Source organism: Ambystoma mexicanum, chromosome 5q (assembly GCF_040938575.1).
Source record: "Ambystoma mexicanum isolate Mex_15411 chromosome 5q, UKY_AmexF1_1, whole genome shotgun sequence".
In the NCBI taxonomy this organism is placed as follows: domain Eukaryota; kingdom Metazoa; phylum Chordata; class Amphibia; order Caudata; family Ambystomatidae; genus Ambystoma; species Ambystoma mexicanum.
In genome coordinates this window covers 1335572620-1335590971 of record NC_090933.1, presented here as the reverse complement: position 1 = coordinate 1335590971, position 18352 = coordinate 1335572620, and the positions used below count along the sequence as shown (strand labels likewise).

The window sequence follows — 18352 nt, the reverse complement described above, 5'->3', positions numbered from 1 at the left end:
GGCCAGCATGGGGCATGCCACTGCCATCACAGCGCCGTGGTGGATCGCTTCACTCTCCCTCTGGATCACCTTCATGCTGCAGTGGCCAGCAGGCGCAGCGCCGCAGGCAGTAGCATATTTTTTTTCTTTGATGTTCTTCATGCTCCAACCCAGAGAACTCTTACCTTCACCATGCTACGGAATGAAGCACAGCACAACTCACCGCCGGAGGGCCGGGGATGTCCTTAGTGTAGCTGGCCTTGCACCGTCTCCCACTTGGAGCATGTTCCTGGTGACTTTTTATTTTTTTCTGTTGCCCAGGCCTGGATCGATATTTGGGGCTCTGGCAGGCTGCTCACTCCTCCCCAGCGCGGCGGATGCCTCACTCCGGAGACACCCAGCAGCGAGATGAGCCACAGCACTACGCGGTTCCAATGCGGCTGGCCTCAGGGATTTGCAGCCACACCTCTTACATCGCGGCTGAGGCCGCCGCAGCTGCACTTTGTTCTGCTGCTACCCCCTAAGCGGCAGCTTTCTCACGGGCACAAGGCAGCCTCTGCAAAGCAAAACACAGGGCCCTGGGCCAACGACTGCACCAGTGGCCGACACAACTCCTGCAGGACTACACACATGGGCTTCCAGCAGCCCACACACTCACGCATGCGGGGCCAAGACAGTCCTCGTCGCCATTGTTGTGGTCCGCTCCCGGTTCACCCGAGTGGGACCCCTCAGATGCCAGGTACACCTGGCATGACCCATTGAACTGTGTCCACGCAGTATCAACACAGCAAGGGGCACCCTGCGTACTCCGGATCACCGGAGGGCGGGGGACACCTTGGCTGGGGGCACCTAGCCAACTGCAGCCCCGGCTCTGGGGGCACCCAGGCCACGGTTGCACCTAGGGGCCGTGATCACACGGCATTGACCAGCAGGGGCACTGTCCAAATGCCACGCCACACCAGTGGGCCTTCTGCAGACGGCGTGGCACCAGCATAGCTCTCAACCTTTTTTGACACCAAGGTGGGTGAAAAAACCCGATATTGGGGGGTGGGGTGAGAGCCCATTGAAGTGAATGGGCGTATAGGGGGCTTGGCAAGTGAGACAGCTGATTGAAAGGAGGGTGATATTTTTGTTGCAAATGAATCTCGTATTATATTTTTAAACTACAACATACTGTCTCACATGAGGCTAAATAAACATAACATAGAAAGTTGAAACTTGTTGGTGCCTAGTCAGACTTGAGTCTCTGACATAGCTCCCAACCATTTGTGTTGCAAAGGCGGGTGAAATCACCCGATTTTGGTTTTGGCGGGTGAGACGCCCATTGGAATGAATGGGCGTGCAGGAGGCTTGGCGGGTGAGTCAGCCTTTTACAAGGCGGGTGACACCCGCCAAAAGCGTGTGAGTTGAGAGCTATGTGGCTGTGCCTACATTCCGTTTGGCTTTCTTCTGTACCCACAGCCCGCTGCACTGGCTCATTTACTAGGACTGAGTCTGTGTGAGGCATGCACCAGAGTCTGTGGCTCCAAGGCGGGTGAAACAGATGAGTTGGCGCGTGTCTGGATGCTAGTAGCCTACTAACAGTAATCATGCCAGAGTCATTTCTTGGTGGACTGAAGAGCTCGTCCCTTTTATTGGTTTACACAAATCCTGGGAGCTACCATGCTCCCAGGAGGAGTGACATGCAAGAAGTAGAACCTGCAAGCCAGTCAGCTGTGCTTTAATGCTGCTGGTGTCCTCTGGTATAGAATACACTCCACTTAAGTTTCATCTAATTAGTCTCAGCTTTGGTCATTACTACACAGAGTCTGTCACAGACCCCTAGGGTGAGTAGTCCCCTTTAGTTGTTAATTGCCGAGAGGCCCTGACTCCGTCCCTTGTGGGCAAGGTCCGTTTTTCGAATGAAAACTGGACGCTCTTGACGTAAGCGATGTCTGCGTGGAACGCAACGTTGCCGGGTCTCTTCCTCTAATGGGAAGTTGCCGGGCAAGGTATTAGCTACACCTGCCTGTGAAGGCGGGCCGTCTGTTAGCCGACCTGGAACTCTGCGTGGAACGCAACGTTGCTGGGTGCCTTCCTCTAACGGGAAGTTGCGGGCAAGGTATTAGCTACAACTGCCTGTGAAGGCGGGCCGTCTGTTAGCCGACCTGGAACTCTGCGTGGGACGCAACGTTGCTGGGTGCCTTCCTCTAACGGGAAGTTGCCGGGCAAGGTATTAGCTACACCTGCCTGTGAAGGCGGGCCGTCTGTTAGCCGACCTGGAACTCTGCGTGGAACGCAACGTTGCTGGGTGCCTTCCTCTAACGGGAAGTTGCCGGGCAAGGAAGGCGTTCAGTGCCCCTGCCTGTAGAGGCGGCCGGGCTGTCAGCAGCAGCAGCGGCCACGGCCCCTCCCGCAAGGGGTACCTCAGGGGTGGGCCCTGGCACCACAAGCACGATGATTTCCCGATACAAGACCGGCTTTTGTGTGGCTGCCACGAGTCTCCTGGGGATGCTGTGGCTCTTGAGCTGGGATTTCCCTGCTGGGGTCAGGGTTCATTTGATTCCTTTCGCTTAATGCCTGCCATGCCATGTATTGATGTAGTAAACACGCACAGCAAGCGCACGGCCACAGTGGCGCGCAGATGCCCGCCTTGATACTTCACGGTTGTGATGACCCCAGTGCTGCCGACAAGCGCTGTCCCGTGCATCTGGGGAATGCACATTTGTGCTCACGCAGATGGGCCCAGCGCAGGGTTCTGCAAGCCTTTGGCTGTGCACATATTTTTTTCACTGAACCCCTTCTCGGCCTCGGCCAGTGTAGAGCAGGTGAGGGATCCAGGGCACCTGGAAGGCCACAGGCTGCAGACCCCGAGCTTAGTGTGTCCAACTGGATCGTTAGAAGGAGAAAAGACCACAAAACACCTGGTTAGGATGCTTGTGAATGCACGTGTAACGACTGTACTGTACAGGGAATATGTAAATACAACTTTTTAGGTTTAAAAGTGTGCAGCTTTAGTACTTTGCCAGCAACTCTGTAGGAAACGCTCCCTTTTGTGTTATTTTCCTGGTGTTCATGATTAAATGATTTATCTTCTAACAGGAACATGTATTTGGGTGGATGCGAACAATAATCTCCACGTCCCGTCTTTCTCATCCCAGTACTTGCTGTGCCCTGTGTCTCCTCGCTTCATAGTGCTCCTTCCCTTTCCCTCCTACTGGTTTGACTAGCGCCCAGATGCCCTTTTCCCGTGGTCTTGCGCCCTATAAATCTATTTACACTACATTACATGTGAGGTGTTCTACCTCCCCCAGGAACCCCTATGCTATTTATTTTCACCGCTGATCCCTTATGTCCTTGAGGCTTTTACTCTCTTTAAACCTAACAGACCCCAGTTAAAAAAAATGTGCTGCCTCTGGGCAGGAATTACCATTTGTGGGTATACTTCTTCTTGGGGCAGCAACAGGGAGTCTGGCCACCGGCCTAGTCTACCAAGTTCTGTTAGTCTTTACCAGGGGACACGCCTGAGACCCCTGCACAGTGAGGGGATCCCAGTTGAGGGGATGGTATGGTATTGTTTATTTATATAGCACCTAACACATGCAAGTGTTTCAAAGCACTCCAGGAGGGTAGCAACATGGAGAGAAAAAACAGTCGCTCAGAGCCCTTGAAATTCTTAGACGATAATAGTCTGCAGAGGCAGAGTAAGTGCGTAAATACATTTAACACTTTGATATACAGCAAAAACGTCTGATGGCAATTCTGCAGATTATACCAGTGCAATTAAAGGGTGAAGATAAAGAAGAACAGACAGACGATCTTCAGGCACGGTGCGTACAGATTGTGCAAGTCCACAGACGGTCACAGGGGGGGAGGTCCAAGTGCACTTGGTTGGTGGAGACTGGGGTAATTCAGAGAGAGCCACTTTCTTGTGTTATTTCTCAAGGGCAGTGAATGTGGGTGGGGTGTAGAGCCCTGAGGCAAGTGCAAAAGAGGACTAGTGGGGGAGCCAGGGACCTGTTAGACTCTGTGGTACACCAGGTAGCCAGTCAGCAAGCCAGCTGACTGGCTACCTGGAAGAGGTGGGAGAGCGGGGAAAGAGCAGGGGACAGAACAGAGAGCTGGGTTAGCAGGGTTGAGGGAGAGGGAAGGAAGAGGAGAAGAGGAAGTTCTTGAGAAGTTTCCGGAACTTAAGAAGATCAGGCTGATGGCAAAGGGCGGCTGGGAGGGCGTTCCAGAGGGAGGCACCTTCTGAGGATAAGGATCTCCCTCCAAATCACTGCTTGGAGAACCGGCTCACTTGCAGAAGGTTGGAAGTAGATGAGCAGAGGGCTCGTGAGGGACAGTATTTAGGTAGGCTGCGTTGGACAGTATTTAGGTAGGCTGCGTTGAAGGTAGGTAGGTCCCAGGCCCCAGAAAGCCTTGGAAATCCCTGGGCTTGAGGCCGAGGATAAGTCTCACGGCTCTGTTCTGGATGAGTTGCAGAGGGCTCAGGGCAGAAGAAAGGGGTTGAGGAAGAAGGAGGTGTAGCTGATAGTTGGACTTTTTAGAGATGTCTGAAATGTGAGAGGAGGAGAGAGTGGAGTCAAAAATGACCCCAAGGTTTCTTGCCTCACAGGTGGGTGCGGGTGCAGGGCCAAGGGAGGCTGGCCAGAGTGAAGGTGGGAAGCCGGAGCAGGGGTCCCAATGCAAACAATCTCAGTCTTACTGGCGTTGAGGCAGAGATTGTTTGCAGCACACCATGAATGAATAGCGGACAGACAGATATGAGCAAAAAGGAGGCGGCTGAGGGTAGTCTGAAAGATAGTGTGTCATCCGCGTAACACCGGAAGTTAGAGGTGAAGGTGGCAATCACGTGCCAGGACAGCCATATAGATTGAAGAGGCTGAGCTCTGGGTTCGGCCTCCTGAAGATAGCATGTCACGTACCGGAACTACACCTCAGCAGAGCTGGGGTTATAGTTCTGGGTTTGGTGTGCACCCGCAGGTGCCCTGAAGAGTGGCTGTACCCATCAGAGGGAGGTGAACCATGGGCATGGTCTAAGGCATGGTTAACTTTAGGGCGGAGTTAAAACAGCATTACCAGACAGGCGACGCATTGGTTCCATGGAAATGTTCTGGGTGGGCCATTTCCATGGTAGCCAGGCTGAAGGTGCACTTCTTTTTGTGTTCATGTATATTTTCTCCCATAGGAAACCCTAAAAAATGAATTGCTAATAACTTTTGACTCGTCTGACTGATTTGACAGAAATTCTTTAGACAATTAGGGGCCGCCCCAACATCGGGGAAGTTGAGTTAAAGATTAAAAGGTTATTTAGAAAAAATGGGCGGCCTAGTCCCCGTTCATTTTTCCCATAGAGAAAAAGGTACATTTTTGCTCCACCGCACAGCCCAAGCAGCTGGATGGATTTGGACCAGATCCAAAACAACTTGGGCACTTAGGCGTTGACTTGCGATCCATTTGTCGTTTGGGGATATTCTGCCCAGTAGTTTTTTAAATATTTGATGGAGAAGGGGGTGCCCCCCTCTTCAAAATAGCTAGCTATATATCTGGTAAATTGCCAAAAAACTTGGTGTTTATGAATTATACAGCCACCATCCTTTTGTGGTCCCGTCGCGTGATTTAGTTGTGGCTATAGCTGAGGATATTGCAAAATGAAATGCAGGAAAAAGCCATTTGCAGGTAGAAAAACATGCAAATGCCATCAGTCTACAGGTGGGGGTGGGGAAGAGGTAAGAAGACACCAAATAAAATTTGGGAATTGAAAGGGGTCTAGGGAGTGAGTTTGCACCACAAAGCGTCCTGTAGCCTCGAATAGCTGACATCTCAAAGAAAACTGCGTCACAGAAACACTGTGTTGTGGGGGAGAGGGCAGGGCATGTGAGGAGTCGGGGTAGCTGACATGAATGAGGGGGGCACTTGGTGAGGGCAAAACAGCATTTATTTTGCTGCTTTTTGGGCTACACAACTACACATAACCGCGACTATCTGTAGTCTGTACACTGGAAATAGGCATCTGGGACTCCCATCCATGCAGTAACCGGAACCAGCCCTGCTTAGCTTCAAAGCGAGGAAGGTGCCAGCCCCCTCAGGCCATGTTGCCTAATAAATGAGCACAAGTTGAAAGACCACTGGACCACTTAGAGCAACATGGCCTGACTGGGCCGGCCCCCTCCTAGCTTTGAAGCTAAGCAGGGTTGGCCTCAGTTACTGCACGGACGAGAGACGTGGATGTCAAGTTTAGTATGGAATACAGATAGCTGCAGCTATAATAATAATCCAGGGTGGTTGTAGCTAATGGCTGCAGTAATGGAAACATATATATATATATTTTTACAGCTACAGTGATATACAGGGCACTCATCCATGCCGAAACTGGGCCCGACCTTGCTTGGCTTCAAAGCCTGAAAGGTCTAGCCATGGTGCCTAATAAATGAGCACAAATTCCAGGAGCACTTAGAGTAACATGGCCTGAGGGGACGGGCCCCTTCATCACTTTGAAGCTAAGCAGGGTGGGTCCTGGTTACTGCACGGATGCGAGACCACCACAGTCCTGGATGCTGTGTGTTTTCTTAGTTTTAAATATCTCACAAAACAGCAAGAAAACACACTGCATCTGCATTAGGTTTTTTAAAACCATGCTACTGTCAGTTGTTGAAAGTATTGCACTCTAAAGGCCAAGCTGTTATGAGGCCTACATGAAAAGAGCTGCTATCTCTGACTAAGGAGCTGTGAATACACAAATAATTGTAAATCCAGCTTGCACATGCAAGGCAAACTTGTATAACCTTTATTCAACCCTTGGCTAACACGGTACAAACATACTGAAATATATATATATACACACCCACCACTCCTCCTCCTCCTCCTCCTCCTCCTCCTTCACCTCCACCTCCTAGCACCACGTGACGCAGCTACAATCTTGATGCCGACGAGGACCCTCTTTCATCATGGCTGCCCTGTGCGGCTTGGAATAGGCTGATTTTTCCTTCCGGGCTTGCCGGAGTAGAGCTGCCGTGATTGGCTGGTCATTATATCACCCTGCCTCAGAGAACAAAGCCAGCAGGCCATCGCCAGCCCTGTCAAAGGGCCTCCCTCTAAGGGCCTATTCCTTCCCTGTCTGGGCCAGGGAGCTCCAAAAGGGCCATGCTGCAGCAACCCGGATACCATCCTAGACGGGCAACAACAGCGCATCCTGTATTTTCGTTGTGCATATATATATATATATATAATTTCTTCTTCAAACGAAAATTAAGCCCTAAAGAGGGCGAAACCTGCGGAATGCACTCCCAAGAGCAGCCAAAGAATCCAGTCCTTAGCAAATAAAGGGCTTCACGGCATGAGTCAGGCAGCACCAAATGTTCTTTATTAATAAAAAGTGCATTTCAAAGGACAACCTGAAGGTTGCAACGACGCGTTTCGCGATCAACTGACCGCTTGTTAACGATAGTAGGGCAAACACAGACAAAGGACTCCTTAAAACGCAATTCAAGCTCAATGGTTGCAGTGTATAGAATGTCTGATTCAGAACGTTACTCTAATGTGAAGAGAAAGCAGTCGGCCATATTGTAGTGACCAAATTTACCTCATGTCAACCTCTGTAGTCTCAAATAAGTACATATAATAATGTGCTTAACATAAAGTGACAGTTTACAGATTTGATTGTTGACGCAAACGCCACAAAATTCATCAAGGAGGGAACAAACCAAAGATATGGCAAATACCTTGTGGAAACCTAAATGGTCAAAATAGGAGGTAAAACAGTTGTAAAAAATAACCATTGGAAAGAGGGAAGGAACCACACATGCATAGAGTAAGTTTCGCCCTGCAAATGCAAAATACAAAAGCGGTGGCGGGCTACATAGCACCATCATATAATATATGTAAAAATTAATATGTTGTATGCAAAAGGAAGTGTAGTACAATATCAAATACTAACCTTCCAAACTTAAATAAAACCTGCGCCAAAAGAGTAATAAGGCACACGCGGAGGTATATTGCCATCTCCCCATTATGGACCCTCTATGCGAGTTGTGCATGTGCGCGAGTTGAATGACATAAATACATGCGCCTTGATCATCGGTATCACAATCTTACCAATGCATCGAGTGGACATCGTATATATGTTAGGGTAAAGAACTGGTCTAATCAAACACGTATAGCTGTATTAGGACAGGGTTAAAGTGCTTAGTGCGTAAACAATTGTGCAAAGTGCAAAATGCATAGCAGCAATAGTGGGGGGGGAGGAATAAACAATTACAAGGCCCGCGGTAGCGGGGGGGGGTAGTTATGGTTAAGCTGCTAAACTCATAGGAAGAGCACTTTTTCGACGGCTTATAACTTTGCTCCCCCTGGACGAATCCTCACCAAACTTTGCAAAAAACCTCTATTGGTGGTTCTGAATTTTTTTCGCCAAGTTGGGCGAGGGGAGGCAAAGTTATAGGGGGGTCGCCGGAATTTTTTCTTTTTCTTCCATAGACTGAATGGGGAAAATCTTTGCACACGTCTACAGGCCGAACGGCTGGACGGATTTTCACCAAATTTGCGGCAGGAGCAGGGGCTTCGGTCAGAACGCGTGTTTTTGTTGGAAATCCGACCAGTAATTCTTTTGCAAAATACTGAAATGCACGTCCCAAAAAATGTGATATCTGGGTCCGCTCTGCGGACCCATTTCCCTGTTCGCTCCGTGGACCCAAGTGTCATTGCCCTGCGGTACACAGTACACGACCCGGCCGGTTGCTGGCTGGAGGGAAGCGTGCTGTGCGTCAAAAGTTTTGTGATACGCTGCCATGGTGTAACAGCGGATTGTGTTGCAGTGTTTGTGGCAAGGCTGTTAACCACTGTGTGCATGGCTGGGCCTCTTGTACGTAGCAGTGTGCATACTAAAATTAGTCATATGTGGCTCTTTTCGGCGTCCCATTTCCCTGTTGGCAGCGCGGTCAAAACTTTGATTGAACTGCAGTGTGCAGTGACGGGATGCGTGAAATGTGTTCATGACGGCACTATGTTGTATTGGTGGACAATGCTGCGGCAAAAGGAACTGGAAAACCTAGTGTACACCATCTGGCGGTGGAAAGAAGGGATGGAAAGGGTGCGAGAGTGAGAAGAGCTTCACGTGATATATATCATTATACAAGACGACAGAGGTCTGCCAGCGCTATCCGTGCTTTCTCCGCCAATGCGCAGATACCTCAACAGGCAACTATCTTGTGTGGTCATTGTAGGCAGCCTGCATAATGGCATGCGAGCTGCAGCAACAATGTTTTTCTGTCATGAGTGGTGGCAGGCACATTTGCAGAAGGGGCGTGCGTTCCACGACACTTGAGGATTTAAACATAGCGTGTACTATGGTGTGCTGTGTGATGCATGTCTGTAGCCCCTTGGATGCACTGCTGCAGTCCTAGCACAGATAATTATGTGCCCCAATTGAAAAGATATGTCCACTGGTTGAAAGTAGGCGCCACATTGTTGCTTATTGTGTACGATTTGGCTGCAGTGCACAAATTGGTAGTTGCATGTGTGTGGTGATTGGTAGAACAAACTCCAGTTGTCGGTGTATGGGTGGAGATGGTGCAGTGACCAGTCGTGCAGTGTGCCCAATGGGTGTATTAACGGAATAGTGTACATATGGAAGAGGTCCCGGTGTAAATGTTTGTTCTATGTGCTTGCGTAGTTAGTGTCCATTGCACAGATTAGTAAGAGTTGCAGTGCATTACGCACCATTGGTTCTATGCACGTACAAGAGTGGTGGGAGCAGGCTCAATGTTGTGAAGATTGTATTGTTTGGTTGGCATGCTTATAATGCTTTGTGATTGGAAGTGCGTAGTGGTGCCAAACACAGCAAGATGTTTCTGCATTACGGTAAGTGGAACATGTGTTCATGTGTCCCTGCTTTATGGTGTGGCGGTTGGGTGGAAGTGCTGGCGCGTATGTTGCCTTTGTGATTCATGGCACATGCCCACCTGGTCCCCTGCATGCTCAGTTACGTTGTGGTGAGTGTGGCCTAGGCCTAGACTGTTGGGTGCATGGCTGTAGGCCGTGTAGGCTGTACGCCGCTGTAGGCTGTATGCCTCAACCCTCTACTCGGCCCCACAGCCCTGCAAGCATCGTGATTGGCTCCTCTCCCCTACTTGGGAGCCAACCACAAGCCGGCAGGCTTGGAGCCGACCCACCACGAAGGCACACACAAAGGCACTGTGCCTGTCTCCAGCCTGTCTACACAGTCGAGCCTAGAGCCACGACCCCTTGCCCTCCAGCTTACAGGGTAAGCATACTGCCCCCCTTCCACAACCTACTCCTAACCCTTTAGCCAGAGACCTTGAACTGTTCCCATCCATCACGGACCCGGCGTACATGCACCTCCCAACATTGCTACGTCCAAGGTCCCACTTGCACCGTTGTGTTTTCGAACTGCAACATAATGTTTCAATGCTTAATCTGTATCTACTTACCCACCTACCATCCACTACTCCTGCGTAACCATAATTAACCTCCACTGCGGCTTCTCGCACTGCACAAGCATAAGTACCCAACCCACTCTTGCCTCATTTATTTTATTTATTTTATTTATTCGCATTTGTATAGCGCACTTGCAGCCCATGGGCATCGAGGCGCTGTTACAAGTAGGTGTTGGATTCTTAATTCAGCAGATATGCATGAGACCGGAGGTCTTATGTATACACAATTACAGGCATAGTTGCAGGTGAAGCATGATATTCATAATACAGTGACAGAATGCCGTCAGGTACGTTTCATAAAAAGAGCTTGGTTTTAACAGCTTTGCGGAAGGCTTGGTGGGATTCAATCATTCTGATGTGAGGTGGCAGTGCGTTCCAGTGGGTGGCGGCCCGAGTGGGAAAGCTGGCACCACCGGCGCGCACTTTGCGTGATTTGGGCGTGACAATCGTGTTGGAATAGCACATTCTTAATGGTCTGGTGGCAGAGTGCTTGGTGATTCTTTGGGTCAAGTAGGGTGGAGCAAGTTCATGGAGGCATTTGTGGGTAAGGGCGAGTGTTTTGAAAACAATCCTCTCTTTCACCGGGAGCCAGTGTGCCTGTCTTCTAACTTCTGAGATGTGGTCTTTTCTCGCGGTGCCTGTGGCCGCCCTAAGTGCATTATTTTGAACTAGCTGAAGTTTGGCCAGGTTCTTATTAGAGGTCCCAACGAGTAAGGCATTACAGTAGTCCAGCCTAGATCCAATTATTGCCCTAGCAATGGTGAGGCAATTCTGGCGAGACAGGAAAGGTCTGGCAACGTTGAGGACTTTCGAGTAATAGGCTGAGGAGGAGGCGATGGCATTGACCTGTCTATCCATTGACAAGTCGGAGTCTAGGTAAACTCCGAGTGTCTTCACATGATTGGAGACCTTGATGGGAATGTTGTCAATAATGAAGGAAGTGTACTGTTCACCGAGGTTCCCCAGCGTGGAAGGTGCTCCTATGAGGAGGAGTTCGGTTTTTTCGCTATTGAGGCATAGCCAGTTATCTGCCATCCATGATTGGATAGTGGAGTAGATGGTGGTAAGGGTTTTAGTATCCGCCAGGTAGTCGCCTGTGAGTGGGATGAGGACCTGGGTGTCATCCGCATAGTTTGTATACGAGATGCCCAGGGAGTCAAGGATGCTGAACAGTGGCCTTGTGAAGAGGTTGTAAAGCGTGGGCGCGATACATGAGCCCTGAGGCACACCGCAGGTGATGTGGCTGGGTGTGGCACAGGCTGAGTCAGAGAAGACTTTCATGGCCCTTTCTTGGAGGAAGGAGGTAATCCATTCGCAAGCTTTGGGGGAAAAGTTAGCTTGGGTAGCTAGATGGTGACACAAGGTGTTGTGGTCCACCAGGTCAAAGGCGGCGGATAGATCCAGGAGCAGAAGGAGAGCAGGTTTCCCTGCGTCTCTTAGATCGTCCATTTGGTTCTTTAGGTCCAGGAGAGCCGTTTCGGTACCGTGTCGTGGGCGGAAGCCAGATTGCCGCAGGCCGAGGAGACGGTTTTCTTCAAGGAACTTTTGGACTTGCAGGTAAGCTGCTTTGTCCAGGATTTTCAGCAGGAAGGGTACAGTGGTGATAGGTTGATAATTCCCCGGGATCGTTGGGTCCAGCGAGGGTTTTTTGAGGAGTGGGCGTACCCAGGCCTCCTTAAGTCCAGTTGGAACGTGGCCAGACTGGAAGGATGAATTAATGAATGCTGTGAGGAATGGAGCTAGGATCTGTGCTGAGTCTTTAATGAGACTAGCTGGGCAGGCATCTCCCTTACAGTTGGAGGGTTTTATGGACTTGAGCAAGGCGATGACCTCGTGCTCAGTAATATCTTTGAAGTCAAAAGATGGAGAGGGATTAGTGGTGGAGGGCGTGGTGGGTTGACTATGCAGGTTAGCTATGAGGCGGGAAAGGGCTTTTTGGTGGCCACGAATTTTAGTTTGGAGAGTGTTGAGCTTGTCTAGCATTGCGGATTGAATGCTATTGCACCAGTTGTCATCTTTGATGAGAGCAGGAGGAGGGGAGGATGGTTTTTCCAGTTCCCTGAATATGGTGAAGATTTCCTTTGACCCCGATTTGGCGTCATAGATCCTAGCGTTGAAGGAGGCAGCTTTAGCTAGGGTGATGTTAGTTTTGTAGGATTTGGAGATGGCTTTGAACGCATTTTTGGTGGTTTCTGATGGGTTAGCTTTCCAGGTGGAGAGGGCAGTCCTCTTTTGCGCACGTTGTTCAAGGAGTTCTTTGGAGAACCATGAATTAGCGTGTTTGGTTTTCTTGGCTTTTTTGAGGGTCAGTGGCGCAACGGCGTCAACTGCTTGGGTGATGACTTCTTTGAATGTGTTGGCTAGGGTTTTTGGGTTGTTGGAGAATGGGGCCTGCAAGGCCGGGTTGCGGAGGTAGGGTGCTAAATTCTCGACTGTGTGCTGGCGGGAGCTCCTGGCGAGAGTAGCTGGGCAGGGGGCGGGAGGTGAGTTGGTCTCTTTTTTGGTGCCAAGGTTGAATTGGATGTAATGGTGGTCAGACCATGGGATGGGCGTGTTTTCCGTGACAAGTAGTGAGCAGCTATGTTGACTGATCCAGTCGAGGGTGTGCCCTTTGATGTGGGTGGAGTCAGAGACAGATTGTGCAAAGCCCAGGGTGGATAGGGCGTTCTTGAGGGTTTTGGCATGGGGTCCTTAGGGTCATTAAGCCCCAGGTTGAGGTCGCCCAAGAGTATGACCTGGGAGGTCTTTTTGATGTTGTTGGACAGTGCGAAGATGAGGGTGTCATGGAAGTCAGTGCAAGGACCCGGAGGTCTGTAGACAATGTGCACAGTTATGGTGCAGTTAGGAGAAACATTAATTTTGAGTGGGAGGTAGTCACTATTGTGGTCAAGTTGCCCTGCCATTTCCCTAATAGCAAAGGTTTACCTGGCGATGAGGGCCACGCCACCACCTCTCTGAAAGGTGCGGTCCTTCCTGAATATGGAGTACCCCGACGGAATAGCCAGAGATAGTGCCGGGCCTGAACTTTCGTTGAGCCAGGTTTCAGTGAGGAATAGGAGGTCAAGATTGTCCTTAATGATCAGGTCGTTGATGTCGAGGGCGTGGGCAGGTGCGGAGCGAGCGTTGAGCAGGGCGCAACTAAGGGTGTAGACCGTTGGAGGTGTGATGGACGTGGGTGGTCTGGGGGGGTAGTGGGTGGGTCAGGGATAGGGGGTAGTATGTTTTTGGGCTTGGTCGTGGTGTCAGCACTACGCATAGCAGGTAATGCAGATACAGCGTTGGGCATAAGGGCAGTAGTATCAACCGTATCAACATTTGGCATGGGGGCATCACTAGGCATAACAGGCAATGCAGAAACAACATTGGGCATAAGGGCAGTAGTATCAACAGTATCAACATTTGGCATGGGGGCATCACTAGGCATAACAGGCAATGCAGAAACAACATTGGGCATAAGGGCAGTAGTATCAACAGTATCAACATTTGGCATGGGGGCATCACTAGGCATAACAGGCAATGCAGAAACAACATTGGGCATAAGGGCAGTAGTATCAACAGTATCAACATTTGGCATGGGGGCATCACTAGGCATAACAGGCAATGCAGAAACAACATTGGGCATAAGGGCAGTAGTATCAACAGTATCAACAATTGGCATGGGGGCATCACTAGGCATAACTGGCGGTACATAATCCACATGAGGTATAAGTGCAGCAGAGACAGTAGTAGCCACATTAGGCTTGTAGGCATCACTTGGCCTGGGCGTGGATGGTAGTTCCGCGTCAGTGTTAGTAATGGGCATTTTGATTTGGGCGTCTGATGAGATTGGGCGGAGATGAGGTGCAATGGCTTCAGTGTACAATGGTGCCATGGCGCAGGCAGGCCTGTGGGGCACAAGAGTGTCATCCGGGTAAATCGAGTTAGAGTTGTGCCTGCGTGACGGCGGCAAACATCTGAGACCTACGTTTAGGTTACGGTCTACTATATTCGGGGTGTAAGTGATAGTGGGGCGAGTGCGCGACCGGAGTCGTGCGTTTCTGAAGCTGCACGGCACTGTGCGCAAAGTAGTACGGAGGGCCTCCCCCCATGATGGGTGGGACATGCAAATATTAAGGCAAGTGGCCTTACCTTGTGTGGGACAGCATAGTAGCGCCTTGCGCGCCGTCGAGCAGCGGAGAGCTGCAGAGAGCGGCGTCGGCCTTTCCCAACGGCCTTCGCCAGACTGCGGCTTCGCCTGCCGGTCTGCCTCCTCTCCCTTTAAAGCAGGAGAGGAGGGGCTGGCGGGCGCGGCAGGCAGATCAGCTGTGCCTGGATCAGCTGTGTGGAGTCGCGCTCATATTCACCTGTTTGCTGCCCTGGCCCTGCTGTATGCTGCCACTTGATAACTGTATCTGATATTGTGTAGTGCCTTATGGTCGCCTAGAGACCACTGTGATATTGTGTAGTGCCTTATGGTCACCCAGAGACCACTGTGATATTGTGTAGTGCCTTATGGTCGCTTGGAGACCACTGTGATATTGTGTAATGCCTTATGGTCGCTTAGAGACCACTGTGATATTGTGTAGTGCCTTATGGTCGCTTAGAGACCACTGTGATATTGTATAGTGCCTTATGGTCGCCTAGATACCACTGTGATATTGTGTAGTGCCTTATGGTCGCCCAGAGACCACTGTGATATTGTGTAGTGCCTTATGGTCTCCCAGAGACCACTGTGATATTGTGTAGTGCCTTATGGTCGCTTAGAGACCACTGTGATATTGTGTTGCGCCTTATGGTCGCTTAGAGACCTTAACCCACCAGCTCTCGTTAACTTATCTCAACATGTACACCTGCCACACATTGTACCTCCTCATAGGTCTAGTCTACACCTTACTGACTAGTACTATTGACTACTCCGTGCCCACAGGGCAACCCAACAGCCATTTCATGGAACTCGGACACACCACCACACACGCTACTCCTCCTGAGATCATACTCAGACAGCACAGACTCAGAACACGCACACTCCCTCTAGCTTTCCTCTCCACACCCATGCAGGTAACGCCTAGGAACTCACGCCTAGGCTCTCACACTCACGATAAGACCTGCTGCCCACCATACATTATTACCCGCAAGCACCTCAACAGGGCTCCGACGCTCGCTCCAACCTCACATGACCAATGTGAAGTCAGACATCACTTCACTAATAAGCCTACTCACACTACCAAAAAGCGTATCCCTATTACCAACCTCAAGCCACCACAAGCAAAAAAGCTCCAACACCTTAAATGTGCTCTATTAAATGTTCGCTCACTCAGTGCCCACGCTTTAGAAGTCAATGATATTATTACCAGCCAAGACCTAGACATGTTAGCCATAACAGAAACATGGTTGCACCCTGCCTCTGGCCCGACTATCAGCTTAGCTGTACCATCAGGTTACTCGATCTTAAGTCAGGACAGATTAACTAAAATGGGAGGTGGAGTCGCACTAATCTTTAAAGACACCCTAGCCTTAAGACAGACTCCCACCACAGGGGAAGACTCCATTGACATCCTCTCAGCCAAACTTACCCTCTCCCCCAAAGACACAGTAAACATTCATGTCATATATAGACCCCCAGGCCCGCCAATAATTTCAAAGGCATAGTCAACCATCTTCTTGGAAAAAACATCAAACAAACTTCCAAAACATTGTTTCTAGGAGACCTAAACCTTGGATATAATGATAAACTTGACATAGAAGCTACCACTCTCGCCAGAAACCTCACAGATCTAGGATTCACACAGATAGTTACTGCCCCGACCCATAATAAAGGCCGTATCTTAGACTGGGTGGCTGATCACAACTGTGGCTCCACCCTCAACTCCAACACAGCCCTTCCATGGTCTGATCACAACTGCCTTCAATTCTGCATCCCCATATCCTCCTACTCCAAACCACTTATACCAGCACCGGCCATGCTAGCCAGAAGTGCCAAAAAACTTACAGCAGACAATATACGTCCCCTTCTCAACATCCCTTGCCTAGCACCCCCGTTCTCCTCCGACCCCAGCATTCTAGCAGAGATCTTCAAAGACACCCTCACCCATGCCATCAACGCCGCAGCCCCTCTTGAAAACAAAAAAGAAAAAAAATCGTTTCACTCCAACTCATGGTTCATGGAGGACTTATTAAATCTTCCCCAATGCAAGCGCCAAGCCCTCAAAACATGGCAAGCCAATCCCTGTGATGCCACCAAGTAGACTCTCAGTATCTCTAAAAAATACAAAAATGCCATATTCAAGGCGAAATCAGAAACCTACAATAAACGTATCATGGAAGCCATCTCCCACTCAAAAGAGCTTTTCACCATCTTTAAAGAGCTCACTATCCCCCCAATCTGCACAGATGAGATTGCTAAGGATGAGGCCTGGTGCAATAGCATTCAAACAGCAATGTTAAATAAAATAGACCTTCTTCAAAATAAAATAGCAGAACACTTTAAGGCTCTGCACCCCCAACAGACCCTCTCCGTCAATACTGCCAAAGATAAGCACACCTCCAAATTCAATTTCTCTCTAATCACCGAGTCGGATAATCTACACATCCTCAAACAGCTCAAACCATCTCAATGCAAAGGCGATATATGCCCCCCCAACATCATTAAAGAGTGTGCGGCACCCCTCGCACCGATCATCACAGCATTCATTAACGCCTCATTCAAGATGGGCAAAGTCCCTGACAGCCTTAAAGAGGCGTGGGTGTGCCCACTCTTGAAACCAACCCTTGACCCTGCCCAACCTAATAATTATCGGCCCATTACTACGGTTCCATTTCTCCTAAAAATCCTAGATAAAGCTGCACACATGCAGATACAGGCCTACCTGGAAAACAACTCTGTCCTAGGTAAAAGGCAGTCCGGATTCCGCAAAGGTCATGGCACTGAAACCACCTTACTAGATCTGAAGAATCAAACTACCCTGACCTTAGATAAAGGCAAGCCGACCCTTCTGCTCCTCCTAGACCTCTCGGCGGCATTTGATTTAGTCGATCACGCCATCCTCACGAACCATCTCACTCAGGCCGCACATTTCTCCAAACAAGCCACAAATTGGATCACCTCCTGCCTCGAAGGTAGAGTGATGAAAGTGTTTTCCAATACAGCCAACGCAGAGCCTACCACCATCAGGTATGGAGTCCCTCAGGGCTCATGTACGGCTCCCACCCTCTATAATCTTTTTACCAAACCTCTCTTTGATAAACTGGACGCACTCGGGATCACATACACCAACTACGCTGACGATACCCAAGTACTCCTCCCGCTCACAGGACTCTACCACCAGGACGCAGCCACCCTCCAGAATATATACGCCACCATCCAAGCATGGATGGCCACAAACGGTCTATGTCTTAACGGAGATAAGACCGAAATTCTCATGCTTGGCCAAAAATCCACTCTCACGAACCTCGACCCACTCTTCACCAACTTCTGCATAGACAATTGTGTCATCCCCGTTCTACCTTCTGTTAAAACACTAGGAGTCCACATTGACGCATCACTCTCCATGGACAAGCAAGTCAACTCTGCCTCCGCCCTGAGCACTAAGCTCATTAATGCAATCAAACCTTTCCTAACTAAAGATAATTGCCTATCCATTGCCAGAGCCACTATTGGAGCCAAACTAGATTATTGTAATGCGCTATTGGCTGGCACCTCCAACTCTAATCTCAATAAACTCCAAACAACACAAAATAATGCACTAAGAGCAGCCCTCAATATACCTAAAAGGGACCACATCGCGCAAGCCAGAAGGGAAGCACACTGGCTACCTGATAAAGAGCGTATTACATTCAAAATACTTAACACCGCACACAAATGTATTAACCTGTCTGCACCTTCATACCTGTCTGACGCGCTAGTCAGATCTCACTCCACTAGACCAACGAGACAATGCCACACCAACCAACTTAGGGTC

At 49.8% G+C, this 18352-nt stretch overlaps 1 protein-coding gene across 2 annotated transcripts in view; it reads left to right on the top strand.

Moving 5' to 3' along the window:
• The first annotated feature begins 2207 nt into the window (after positions 1-2207).
• Positions 2208-18352, top strand: part of NHLRC3 (NHL repeat containing 3) — a 257537-nt gene continuing 241392 nt past the window's right edge. The window contains exon 1 of one of the 2 annotated variants that reach the window (XM_069621947.1): positions 2208-2505. In XM_069621947.1, the coding sequence (XP_069478048.1) occupies positions 2416-2505 (90 nt within the window). In that variant the 5' untranslated portion in view covers positions 2208-2415. The remainder of the gene's footprint in view (positions 2506-18352) is intronic. The other variant, XM_069621945.1, reaches the window with a different exon arrangement.